General features: G+C 37.3%; 1 protein-coding gene across 2 annotated transcripts in view; it reads right to left on the bottom strand.

Moving 5' to 3' along the window:
• The window catches only part of AKT3 (AKT serine/threonine kinase 3), a 151,709-nt gene that overhangs the window by 20,671 nt on the left and 116,656 nt on the right, over window positions 1–14,382 (bottom strand). For both annotated transcript variants that reach the window (XM_050972224.1, XM_030236574.2), the window contains exon 11: window positions 498–712. In XM_050972224.1, coding sequence (XP_050828181.1) covers window positions 498–712 — 215 coding nt within the window. The remainder of the gene's footprint in view (window positions 1–497; window positions 713–14,382) is intronic.

Genomic DNA, 14,382 nt, shown 5'->3' with positions numbered 1-14,382 from the left:
ACATTTCACTCCAGTTGTGTTCTTTAACAAATTACTAGTTTATTGGTCTAACATGTGATTTATTTATGTGCCCTAATAAATGTAGCTGTGGCTGCCTATGCACCTCTCCTGCCATCACCATCACAAGAAACAAGTGCTACAGTCCCCATGAGACACTGCAGTGAACTCAGGGTTAAGTTACACTGGGAAAAACAATTGAGATCTTTCCATTTGTTCCAGTGCACATTCTTAACTTGAAGAGATCCCTGGGTTTGATGTGAATGATTTAAAAAGTTTGTCTTCCACAAGCTTTTCTTCCTTTTGCTGGTTAAATTCATGTTGTAAATCGCTGCTGGACTGAAAAAATAGAAATTTAAGACTGTAGGGCTGTGTACAACCCTGTCCTGTGATTGACAGCTCCTTCAGCCAGGAAAACCAGGCACCACAGAGCTATTTTTACATTACCCAGCACAATTAGAGCATTTATTATGCCTGTGTAGCCAATAAATTTCACTTACCGTTTATTTGGATCCTTTATCAGTAGACCTGATAGTAATGATTTTGCATCTGCAGACAGAGTTCGAGGAAATTTTATGTCCTCCATTAATATCAGTTCAAACAGTTTCTCATGATCTTGGTTGTAGAAGGGTAATCTTCCACACATCATCTCATACATGACAACTCCTAATCCCCACCAGTCCACTGCACGGCCATAGTCATTATCTTCTAACACCTGAGACAAAAACCAAAAGCATCTTTAAGACATAAACTATTTCATCCACCATCATTTCAGTCTGTTTGATGCATCTCTATATGAATGTGTTTCTGAGACTTTATACCCACAGGATGCTAAAAGGACTCTCAGAACCTGACTCAAAACTGCAGCACTGACTCACACACCTGAGCTCACTGAAATTCCAGGCTTGCCAGGCACTGCACTGCTAAAAGCAAAATTAAAATTTGACAATTACCTGCTCCAAATAATCATGACTTCTTTTGTTACCCTTTCCTATGTCCTCTACCAGGCCATTGATATCATCCACAGCTTTAGGAAGAGGCACTATCTATAGGTACTACATGGGCACTAATGCCTCAGTTAGAAGTGTGAAGCATCTGTTTGCTCAGTCACTTCCCACTCTTTCACCCCACCTGTCTAAAGTCTCCAATTTAGAACCACCTTAATCTTATTAAGACAAGTTTAGTTTCTTTATGATCTTTGTTTACATCAGAAGTCCTCAATGCCTTTCTCCTGCCAGTTTCCTTTCACTCCATTAAACAGTCCTAACAGCTGAACTGGGCCAGTGCAAAAAACCACGGCCGTGTTTATACAGTACAGTTCATTACAAAACAAAGCTTATAGGGTATTATATAAACACAGAAACTGGTCAAGTTTATGCAATTTGTTAACATAATCTCACCAATGTTATGTACCTAAAAACAACTTATTCCACAGCCCTTCTCCCAGCAGTGCCAGAGAACTGGAATAAGAAATTTAGGCATTATGTCTTGACCTTAATACACCTTCATATGAAATTGCAGCCATGGAGAAACATAACAGCAGCATTCAGCCATAGAACTTATAAGCAATAAGGAAATTGAAGGTTACTGAATCTATCATTCCAATTTCTATAAATATCTAGTAGATCATGCCTCTTCATACAAAAAAGATGAAACAGAAGTTAAGAAATCTTAAAGCAGGAGGCATTACGATTGTGTGTGTCAAATAGCCAATATTTGCTGCAGAGGAGCTATCAAAAAACTTTAAAACAAGAAACAAAAGACCTTAAAACTATAACAAACAGAAAAATCAAAGAAATGCAACTAATAGAGTAGAAATGCATTTTTAAAGAATGTAAATAATTCTTTATTGAGAATTGTTACTGTTTCACAGGCTAATTCTGAAAGGCAGCACCCTATGACTGATTTTTTAAAAAAGAACAAACCAACAACAAACTTATCCCTAGAAAAAAAGATACTTTTTACAACACACTGACACATGCAATCAGCATCACAAAGAGCTCCTCCAGATTCAAGCTGAAAGCAGACATACAGGAACAGTCATTTAGATACCCGGTAGTGAAAGTAAATCTTTCAGTCTTTAAAGAATAAGGCAACCTCTACAAGATCAGAAATAACTTTATCCATATGTAGACTATCTTGCAATTGTCTAAAATGTGTAATAGAGGCATGTTGAGCTCACTTAGGTGCCTCTCCTCTTGCTCCCCCCAGTAAACCCAAGCCTGCTCTCAAGTATCTGGGATGGCTGTTAGCAGAAGCAACATGCAGTCTGATCCACTATGGCAATTTTGGAAAATATTTGGAAATCACACAGTAATTAATACATTCATACTGCTACTTTTCACTGTCCTTAAGGACTAGTAGCAGAAACATGATGAAAAGAAGTATAGTAAAAATCCTTCTTGTGTATATAAGATTAAAAAATCATAAATATTAACACATTAACACATATGATTTACAACTGTGCCAAAACAAACAGACTCATTACATCATTGATATTTCCAAATAGAGAGTGAAATTTTGGAAAGTGTAAAATACAACAAATTATCTGAATAAGTACATATGACAAACTAACTAAAATAACTCTTGCATTTTAAAATTAATTAAATGTTTTATGAGTTGGAGCATATTGCAAGCTCTTTGCCGAAAAACAGTATATGAAATCTGTGACTCTTGTCTTTAAATCACCACTTCTTCTGCCACAGAATAAAAGCATTATATATTTTTCTGCTATAGCTCTTAGCACTGTTACTGTTTTTCTCATCTGTACAGTTAGTCTTTTCTTTGGAAGCTAGCAAAACACATAAAATTGTGAGGCACTGGTAGATTCTTTTCCCCAGAAAGCTGAGGCGTGGTTTGCCTTTGTGGTTTATAAAAGAAGGCAACAGGAAAATAAAACATATAATTCTCTGAACAAGGCAAATCTCACGGCCAATAGCTTGAGCAAATTGTATTTGCAGCTTTACGTAATTTATGCAGGACTTTACCTAATAATAATAAAAAGTACGAACAACCTTTTGCTGCATTCCCACAACAGCAACAAAGCAGTGGTACAAAGAAAGAGCCAAATGTGATTTTTAACCTCTTTTTACATAAAATCATAAAAAAGCATAAAAGCTGGATTAACTGCCTCCCAAACCCGCATATCACCAGCCGGGTTCTCATCCCCAGCTGGCAAAACTGGCAACTCTTTATTTTTGTTTAAATACCTGGTTTACAGCCAGCCAGACAAGCAAGAGCATCAAAATGGTTTCATTTAGGCAAAAGGAAAACAGCCTGAAAATAGTGTAAATAAAGCAAAATACATCTCAACTTATTTTAATATAAATGTAATAAAATTGTGCACAATGCATTCACAGTGAAGATGCACTATTATTTCCTTTAAGTAGTTTCTAATCTTCATGGTGTTTAGAAACTCCAAGATTTGTAGACTGTATCAAATCAAAAGAAGTGAAGTGCTGGAGTCCAGCAGCTCCTACAAGCAAATCTGTGCAGTTAGGGCAGGCATGAGAACATGCCCGTACACACTGCCCTAGCATTATGGAATCCTCTCCAAACAGTCCTTGGATTTAAGGGATTTGGTTTTAATCACACTGAACATAGGTCAAGAAAGCTTCAATTCAGTGATAAAATGAACATGACATGTAGCTGCAGTCTGTGCACCTACAAACAAGTCAATCTTTTGCCCACCATGAAGTAGATACCTGCTTTTAGAAAAGTCTCCTTTGGTTGTGAGGAGTGATCCTGCTGTCTCTCCAGTAGCTTTAGGATATCCTTGTATATGTGGGGTACCAGTCTAAGCACCTGGCCAGACACAGACACCATGGAAAACTTGATCTTGGACTCTGTGTGCTGCCCTTAAGAGCTGCCTCTAACACTAGCCAATGCTTGTCCCTTGCTATAAGGACCCTCCCACCAATCTTTAAGCAAATGCCCTGCACTAACAACCCAATTCCTTCATGGTCACAGCAGGACAGGCATTGTAGAGGGCACAAGGTCAACCTCTCTGTATCTGCTGTAAAGCAATTGATATTTCCTGGCAGTACAACTCAAGGGTCACACAGAACTCACGAGCTCAGAAAGAGCACCTACACTGACGACATACTCAAGTCAGGTGTGTTTCCACACAGTGAAGATGGACTTGTTTTCTTCCACAAAATTTGTTTAAATAGTCACATCACTCAGATTTACAATTTTCCTACCTTTGTCCTCTTCACATACATGGGGTGCCAAAATCCAAGCCAAGATCTAGGAGAGGTCTTGGGAGACAAGAGCTCCAGCACAATGTGGCATCAGTGTGTGGAGAGCATTTACAGTCATCCACCCCTGACATAATCATTGCACCCAGGTGACTTCCCATCCCTGAGCAAAGCAGGTGGACTGACTGCAGTTCACCACAGATCATGGGAAATAATCATTTCCCAATTGCCATCATTTTTACAACTTGGGGAAATCTTACTCTACTTGTTTTCAGGGCTCTAGTTCAACAACTGGTTCCTTTAGAGGCACTGCCAGCCTAATCCAGGCTCTTGTTTCTGTTCTCTCACCACAGCTTCCCTTACCTTGTCAAAACTATGCAACACACTACATCAAACATTAGGGAAAAAATGGGGAAAAAGTTTCACTCTGGATTATTTTTCACCTGAATCAAGTTTTCTGCCTTAAGCCACTCAATTGCCATGTGAGCAGTTGCAGTAGCACGAGTGAGAGCATGGGCAGCATCAGGTGTGGCAGTGCTGCAGAAAGAAATGCTTGCCAATCTGTACCCAGAGTGACACTGACACAGAAGTTACAGTGCCTCTGCCAGTTTTTCCTGCACACACAGACAGCTGTAACAGCTGTGCTTGCTTAGGGTGAAGATTAAGGCCCTGCTTCTCTTCCCAGCCTGCATTTCCCTGAAGCCCTCCAGCAGTATAACAGGGTTCCAAAGAGGCCATAAACTCATTGCTGCACTGAAAGCAGTACAGCTCTGCAGGCATTGGAGCTCCTCTAACTCACACCTACGCCTGCAGTGCCAGGACACAGCCTGGGTTTACACAGGTGCTTCTCAAAACAGCTGCAGATGTGCCACTGAAGTTTGTATTTTCTCTTCTTATATAAATATGCAAAAGGTTAAGTAACACACACGAAACATTAGCCAGGCATCTGCTGCCAGGCATTTGCAGGTACTTCAGTGCTTTTATGGATCTTTTAGAGGCTTTGGACAACATTAGAGCTTCAGCTAAGGGAGAGCTATTTATTCACCTTTAAATTTTCATTTGTATTGTGCTCAAAACGCCACAATGCAAATTTAAATGTTTTCAATTTACTGAGATAGCAGTAAACAAGGGGAAACAAAGTATTCTGTAGGGATTCCACAGTCTCTGCACACCTTGGGGTTTCTGGAGAGTATCACTGGCAGTGACCAAGCATAGAATGGGACAGTGCTTTGTACACAGAGCAGTCTCTAAAGCCCTATGTACAAAAACAACAATTCAGTTCACAAACCAGCCTTTGCCTTTGTGATGATTAAGACAACACAAACACTCTGCAGGCTGCTAAGATCACAATAATGCAATAACATTTTTCCCTTACACAAAAGATTTTTTTTTTCTTGGCAAGCAATTACAGATCAATGAAGAAAAATACTCTTGTATTTACATTTATTGCCCAAAAAATTCACCATCTTATCTATCTGATCTCTTCCCCAATGTTGAGAAGCCCACTGTCTTGTACTTGAAAAAAAGATTGTTACTACCACTGGAAGTTTTCTCTTTCCCAGAAAACAAAACTCACAGAAATGACTTCTTCCTTTATTTCACCAGTGGCTGTAGATTTTAATCTTTAGGTTTATTAGTCAATACATCTCCAGGTCCTTTGCTTTATGCATGTCACTCCTTTAAGAGCCTAACATACAGTCCACAGAATTTGATGTCCATTTAATTTTATGGTGAAAACTAGTGAAAATATATCTTTAATTATCTTTATTGCTTCAGTAGCTAAGAGATGAAAGGTTTTTTGAAGCAACAGCTTGAGACACATCTGCAAACTCTTATTTACAAGGGCTTGGGGCAGAGATATAGGAACTGAATGTCAAAGAGAAGTTGATACATACACAATGCTTTTACAAGCTTCTGAGAAAATAAATTTTTTTAGGTGGGGAGCCAGCAGTAAAACAGGTGAAGTCTGTGACCAGTCATGTACTTCCACTTGACCTAGGTGGAAACCAGAATTCTCCTGCACTTTAATAATCACAGAACACCCAGTGAGATGTGACTACCTCAGACAAACTGAGCCCAATGTAGAAAATCCCTTAATCCTGTCTTTATTGCATTTTCTTGAAATACAACATCCCTGATGAGCAGTGTCTGGAAAATTTTTGGCTGTACAGAAGAAATTCACACCATCCAGAGCTGTATTTCCCACACACCTCTAAATGGTAATTAGTTCCTGTAACTTCTGGACTCTGCAAACACAGACAAATGTAGCAGTCACCTTGAGCATGAAAGCCTTTGTAAAATTCATTGTCAATCCTATACAAAGGGTTGTCAGCATTGAGTTTTATCTCTAGAAGAACAATATCAAAATACTGGACTCATACTTTGTGCTAGATAATCAAGGCAATTTACTGGAAAAGCCTATTTTTGACATTTTTGACCTATTAATGTTTCTCCTCATCTATCAGACATAGACCTTTAGATAGGACATTACAAGTAACTTGTTGCTCAATCAATAATTTTGACAGAACAGATGGGAAAATATTTAAACATCTAAACAAACTGTCTGCACACCTATGTTGTGAAAGAAAACTGAGAACTTGGATACAATGTACTGTTAATTTAAGGAGGGGAAAACTGTTTTCAATTAACCCTGCAGTTCAGGTGGAGTGTATGTTCCTTAAGCACTCCTGGTAACCCTTTACACATTCCTATTGCTATAGTTGTTGGTCTGTTAACAAATACTCACCCACCTATTCTTCAACAGAAGTTAGCAAGTCCATTTGCTAGAACTTTCTATCAATTGTGGTAACAACTAAAACAATGAGAAAGTTTATAATCTAGCACTAATGAACAAAAGTGATGCACACTTCTTTATAGACACAGAGTTTTACCCAGATATATGAAAATCCATCCTGCAGAAGGGTATGTTCAACCAAAAATCATACAATCCAGCTGCTATAAGTGTATCTTGGTATGAAAAGTGAAGAGTTGCTGCATCAATAGTGAAACACCACTTAAATGAATGCTTACTGGTTTTGTTATACACAGCTGAGAAGACAAAATGTCAAGGTTATAGAGACCCTGGGAAATAGACAGCTGAGATTTTCCATTGCTCTAATTTTTTGCAGGTAGTTTTTCTCCATTTTGTATCTAGTTTGCACATTTTTTTACTTCTGGCCCTAATCAAAACTATCTTCCTCTTACATTTTTGTATTTGAGATTTTGCCCATCTCAGCTAGCTTTTTGTTATGGACCTCTAAAAAAAGACAAAGCAAACAAAATATTTTGTTTGCTGCCATACATGCTGTATTAGAAATAGTATATTCTGGTATAAATGTGAATTAAGCAAAGCTTCCTCGGGTAAAGAGCATGCAATTAATGCACTTAACCTCCTAGAAGAGACAGATTTCAGCAGAATTCAAACTTTAAAAAAACCCAGAAAAGAAAAAAGTAGTTAAGTTACTGCACATGAAAAGGAGTATTCCAACAAGGGCTGTAAAAAAACAATGGTAACACTGGGAGAAAAAAAAAAAAAGCCAACAACCACATCACATTAAAAAGACCCCTCAAAAGACACCTTTCACAGAAGGGCAGGAAACCAAAGGAAAATATCATTTCAGTCTACAAAAAGATGGCACTCGTCTCTCACAACTCTACCCACTCCACCATTAGAAGAAAATCTGCAGACCTGCTCATATCTGTATTAATTATCACTGCACTAGCAGTAGGCTCTAAAACATACACTGCCATAAGATGTAAGACATGTAAAAAGTAATAAGGAATTATAATACTGTGATATGTTTTTCTTCCTGAAATTATTTGGAATATTTACTGATGTTAAAAGGCACTTGTTCAGCTCTTGTTTATGCTTCATTACTCACAGAAAAACTAAAGGCTTTTGCTGAGATGGAAATAATGTTTCTATTGATTAAATGAAAATTAATAAAAAAGTTTTAAGCAATGTTATTGAGAGAGTCTTTACTTTTTTTTACAAAAAAAAAGTGTTTTATTAGAAAATTGCTCTCTGCCTAAAGTTCTGGTTTGAATACAGAAGTTTGTTGTTGAGCTATCTTCTTTCCTAGTATTCTGTTTGTTTCATTATTTTTGCATGTTTTTACATCTTTTTCCTTGAGAAGTCTGATACTGCATGTGGACAACTGATTCTTGTGACTGCTGAAATTACCCAGGTAGCATGAAAATGCAAATTCTCATTACATTATTGGTTATCTGCTTCCAGGAGAAAGTCTAATTTTTGTGCTAATTTAGCTGATGTTGCAGCAATTCTTCTGTCTGTGTAACAAAGCAATGCTTTCCTACCCTGGTCTAAATGCTGCCCAGGTTTTGATGTTGGTAACAGTTATTGCCAATAAATGAGGTCCTGCTCTGGATACCCTGCCTTGTCTACCTTTCATCATTTCCATCTCAAGGGCCCACTGGCAATACCAAGCTGACAAAAGTGTTGAAATTCAAGTCACCAGCCTTTTTGATGACTTAGGATCGTAAGATGACAGAATGTGGGACACTACAACATGATAAGTGATAACCAAACCGAAAAAAAGACTAAATTTGAATTTTCATGAGATCCGAGCATTTCAAGGTAAAACAACTTCTTGCATTTTCATTTCCTCACAATGTAAAAATATAATCTGGGGCTTGGAACTCTAGTGTAAAGAGAAAATTCCATATTGTGAACCTCCCATAAATCAGAAGGGAAAATATTTTCAAGCATAGATGCTATTCCTCCCCACCCCCCCTTCACTGGTCCTCACCCAGAAACAAAATGTTGCCAAATATACAACAGACAGCTGTTCAAGAGCAAAAGCCAACACTAAACCACTCTTCCACAGGTAAAATAAATTCTATTGTGCCTCTGCTAAGAATCAGATTATGCATGAAGAATCTAGGTAAACAAAGAGAAAATAAATTTCAACAACACTTCTGAAGCCAAAAGAAAAATCAGTTAAGCAAAACACAACAGCATAACTACACTGTTCAGGTACTGAGCAAACTAACTGTGCTTTCAAGAATATCAGAACAGGTTATCAGAATTTGAGGCTTTTAGGTTTTTAAGCAGACATTCTGCCTCACCAGGAAAGAGTAACACCTCATACTGTAAGTTAAGACAAGCACCTACTGAAATACAAAAAGAAAAAATAATTATTTCATCAATGGTGGTAGAAGACTTGGCAATTAATATTCACCAGGTTAGATACTTTATTATTTTATGGAATAAAATAAATCTCATCATTGAAATTTTTTTAAAGAAGCTTTAATTTTTTTTATATAACTCAACAGATACAAATGTTGAGGTTTCATTGAATTAATGCAAATGAATAAGCAAACCTTGAACCCTCCTAGTAAGGCACATCCTTAGATGGGGTCTACACAAAAGATGATTCTTTTGTTGTTGATTAGACCTTCTTTATTTACTTAGCTTTACATTTGCTTGTATGAGAAAGAGGTAATGCTGCCTGTTACAAATTAGCTCTGGTCCTACAGATATTCTCATTACACATGCAATTTATTTATGATTACAATAAGAGGGTTAAAAGCTTTTTGTGACATCAGAAGAAAAATATTATCATAACCTGCAACACTGCCAATGTATTATTATAAAAAATGACCTTTTGACAGCATTCTTTGAGCATGGAACACAATTGATTTGAATTCATCATTTCAAAAGAAAGAAAGAATAAAACTACCACCTTTCTGAGTCTCTGGCTGATAAAAATTAATGTTCTATCCTTGGACAAAACAGCACTATACAACATACTTTGCTAAATATATATTGAACACTCCTAGGTTCCATTTCTTTTTATCAGTAAAGTTTTGGATTGAGTTTTTTTCTCGGGGGGTGGTGGGGAGGGCACTCTATTTTGTTCATTCTAACTTGGCGATCAAAGAGTTTTTATTTTTACACTATTACAGAAGTGCATTTTTCTAGGTTTCCAAAACCACCTTATTCAACCTTCCCCATCTGTCACCATCTGCTTCTTTTTAGCATGTACTTTTTGTGTGATCACATAAGCATGTGAAAAATAACTAACATTCAGATGATTGTCTGCTGGTACATTTGAGGACTGGGCATAATAAAAGTGAACTGCCAAAACGTACTTAACACTTCTAATTTTGTTGGGTCTTGCATGTAAGCTACATTTGATTTTCAAACTGTTTTACAGTTGGAAAGTTGATCAGGTACTCTAACTCAACAGTAAAACTGAGACTACATAATTAGCTCAGCACTAAAAAGATTGTATTGAAAGGGAGGAACAAACCCCAGAAATATATCCACACGAGTTCACACATCCCTCTTGACTGAGTCTGTCTGCACAATGTTGCCTGAGGCACAGGATAAGATGCTGCAAGCAGCCTACTTCTGGACAGGCACAGCCTGAGTCTTCTCTCCAAGCTACCACAGGACAAGGATAAAGGACTCTCAGATTTACAAGGGTGTAAGAAACCTCACAGAAAATGCCTGGAGAGGCAAAGACACTAAGCCAAGGGTAGAAATGCATAGAAATGCAATGCAATTCTTCAACTATGCAGCAGATACTGCTTCTAGCTTTAGGTGAAGAGTAATTGGAAAATGCCATCATGGCACAAAAGCTGAATGATGGAGGTGTCTCTTTCCAGGACTCTATCGTGCTCTGACACAGCATTTCTGCTTGTAAATGCACTTCCCAGTACAGTTTTCACAGGAAAATAACAAAACAAGACTAAAGCTGGAGAAACAAACTTACCTCCAGTCCTCTAAAAATGCATTTACCTCACTTTATGAGAATTTCATACAGAAATTTTTTCCATCTTTTTAGAGTAGCACCACCACAGGCCTATCAGGTCTTCAGCAAAACCATATGAACCAGAACACCAGTATGTTTTTATCAATGCAGACAATTTGGTACAGTGTCTCATTATCCTTCCTCTAAAGAAAGAGCTAACATTAAAGAAAGTGAACAAAATGAAAAGAAGCACAATAAAAACAAGAACTGCCTCTTTCCCTAGACAAACCCTAACAATCAATCTTCCATTAGTGCTTACCAGAGGTAACAAAACATGAGGGAGAACTTGCCCTCTAGAGCACAGTGGAAACTGAGCTCAACATAAAGCTTCTTTTCCACCATCTCTTTTTCTCCAAGTCCTAGAAGTTCACATCTGTCTTAAAACCCTGTGAATGCATATCCATGTTGTAACATCTTAACAACAGCCTTCCCTCAATTTATGACATCTCCACAAATTCCCTTTTCCATCCACTACTTCTAGAGGTGGAAAATAATGGCACATTATTATTACTAAATAATGGCACACCTACTATTTATAAAAAGTTGCATAGAACTGCAAAAGGCACATTACTTTGGTGTCTCAATTATCTTCAAATTCAAATGAAATTGAACAGACAATGAGATTAAAAGGAAATTGCATAAGTCACCACAAAATTATTCTGTCCTTCAGTTCCTCTATATTCCTAACCAAACAACTCCTCAGTAAGCTTCTCTTCAGTTTCAAGTTGCTCATTAATTCCTCCTGCCATTTGTGTCTCCCTGCAACACACCTTATCAGTTCCTACTTAGAAAAGATAAACAAAGTAACATTATCATCTTTAGTCCAAACTCTTTCATGCCCAAAATCACATTTTTCCCCATAAGAAAAATATTGTCATCTCTAATCTGTGTTTTCTCATCTATCAATCTACCTGTGACATCATTACATTAATTTCATTCATTTCCTTTCCCTTCTATTAGCTTCCCTTACTATCCTCTTTCAGTGTATTCAAATTCTTTTCTCTGCTGCATGAGAAAAAGGAAAAAAGGGGAAGGGGGAAAAAGAGGGAAAAGGTGGAAGAAGGGAAAGAGGGGAAAGAGGCTTCAGCTGTACTACCCATGCAACTTCATTTTCTCTGTAGTAGAGTGAGCTGAAGTTTTAACATCCTCACCCTAGCTGATCTCTCTCAAGTGGCCTGCCTCAGTTTACCCACAGTGTTGACTGCTTTCATCAAGCTGTTTGCAAACAAGTACCTTCCTGCTTCTCCCAGCACTTTAAGGAGCACTTCTTTAACACTGGCATTGCAACTTCTATCTGCACTAAAATCCCTGTTAAGAACAATGCTTTGTCATGATGCCTGCAAAACCTGACACATCCATCCCCGTTGTTAGCCTGTCTCAGCACATTTCAGTAGTTCCCTCTCTGCCCACACACAGCACTTAGTTTCATCTCATATCAGACAAGCTACGTGGTAGATCATCATAGTCTCACTCCAAAATATTATCAGACTGCCTTTGGCAAATATCCTGATCCAATCCAAGCAGGTGTTAAAAGAACAAAAATAAATGTATAGCTGCACAAGTGACAAAATATTTTTTCTGACTCTATTGTCACCTTCTTGTAATCTGTATATACCACAATGCTCTTAGAAAATTCACTTCAATTCCTGAAAACATGGGAAAAGTTCAGGTTTTCTTGTTGCAAGCATGCCTGCTTTCCCTTGCTGAAATTCAGTCACTGAACTTTGATGGCCAGGTTCTAGATTATATCAAAGCCATCTCCTTCCCAAGAGGAACAGCTGTGAGTAAGAAATTCCATGCAGCATGTGGAGAGACAGCAGCTGCCTCTTGGTAAGAGTTCTATCCTTCACTCCTCAGAGATAAAACTCATGGAAATAATTGATTACACAAGATCTCTCTCTCACTCCCATTTTTAGAAGAAGAATCACTAAAAAATACTGGCCAAATAAGCATTGTATAATTGATCTTAGTATTTCCTTAATCCTCATGGGTCTTTTTTTGGTTACAGGACATGCACATCTTCTGTCTAGGGGTAAAGGCTATGAATCTGCTCCTTTCTTGTTCATTGTCACACACTCTTGAGTGACTGTAACTGCACAAACTATATAGAAATAGTTTGCTTTTTAAAATAAAATGTAACTGCCCTTATAGGAATTCATCCATCTAACCTGTACATATGAACCATTTTTATACATATTTATCCACCTAATCTGTATCTTTATGCCAATAAAACATAATGATATCCTTCCATTTTCTCTGTTATTAGAATAGACCTGCACATCATTGATCATCTACATCTTTTAAGAGTCATTTGAATGACATCCATGAAGTCCCTTACAGACTTTTTCAGAGTCAAACCAACTTCTGCTATTAAAGAGACTTAAAACTTAAAAAGTAATTTTTGGTATTTAAAGCTTGTCTCTCCTGTGACACCAAATTTAGTACCACATTTGACTGCTCTCCTAAAACAAAGACTGTGCACTTAGTCCTAGGAACCTGAACTGAAATACAGAGATCCAGAAACTGTTACCTCATCCAAGGAAACACCCTTATAAATGATCAGACCACAAAGAAATTTTACCTCTCTGCCCAAGTAACTTCATTTCCTGAATGTTCTATTAAAGGGAGTCTGGACAAGTCTGTATTTTTATTAGCAGGTCACATCCTTGACAGTCAACTGAAAACTATCAAAATCCAAACTGCTTTTAAAGGATTCACAGGTATATTTACAAGTACTTTCCTCAATTTTATTCTTTCTTTTTTAAGCAAGTGATACTGCCTGCAAAACTCATGAGGTCCCGTCCTGCCTTTGCCACTCCAAAACTGCAAAAGAAGAATTTTTTGAAAAAAGAAAAAAAAAATGGGCATACATCTGTGCTACCTAAATGGGATCACAATTCATCTTTTTCTCATTGGACTACGAATATTTTCTGACATCACAATGATCCCTAATGTGACAGCTCAATTTGAAGAATAACAATGGAAACAGACTTTTAAGAAATACATCTTTGTCCTGAAAAACTGCTAAGTGAGAAATTTTAACATATTTTATATGTTTCAAATGGAGAATGTCATAGATTCTTACAGCCAAGGGAATTATTAATTATTATCACTACGCTTAAACACACAAAAAAAAATTAGGCTTGTGTTAGTTCTACAGCAGAAGATAAGGGTAATCTCACTATTATACAACCAAATTATTCTCAAAAAACTCTAAAATTTCATAAACAAAAAGTTACTTGCTCATTCTTCAATAAGTGTGACAAATGTACATCTGTACTGTTAACAAATATAAGCCCTGCTATTTGGCAGTGGAAAGTATTTTCTTCCTAGAGGATGTGCTCATATCCCTACTGTATTTTATGCTCAGCACATACTGATGCAAGATGAACACAGTCAATGCTATT

This window comes from Serinus canaria, chromosome 3 (assembly GCF_022539315.1).
Source record: "Serinus canaria isolate serCan28SL12 chromosome 3, serCan2020, whole genome shotgun sequence".
NCBI lineage: Eukaryota > Metazoa > Chordata > Aves > Passeriformes > Fringillidae > Serinus > Serinus canaria.
Note: the sequence above shows the minus strand (reverse complement) of the source record. Positions and strands in the feature narration are given on the sequence as shown.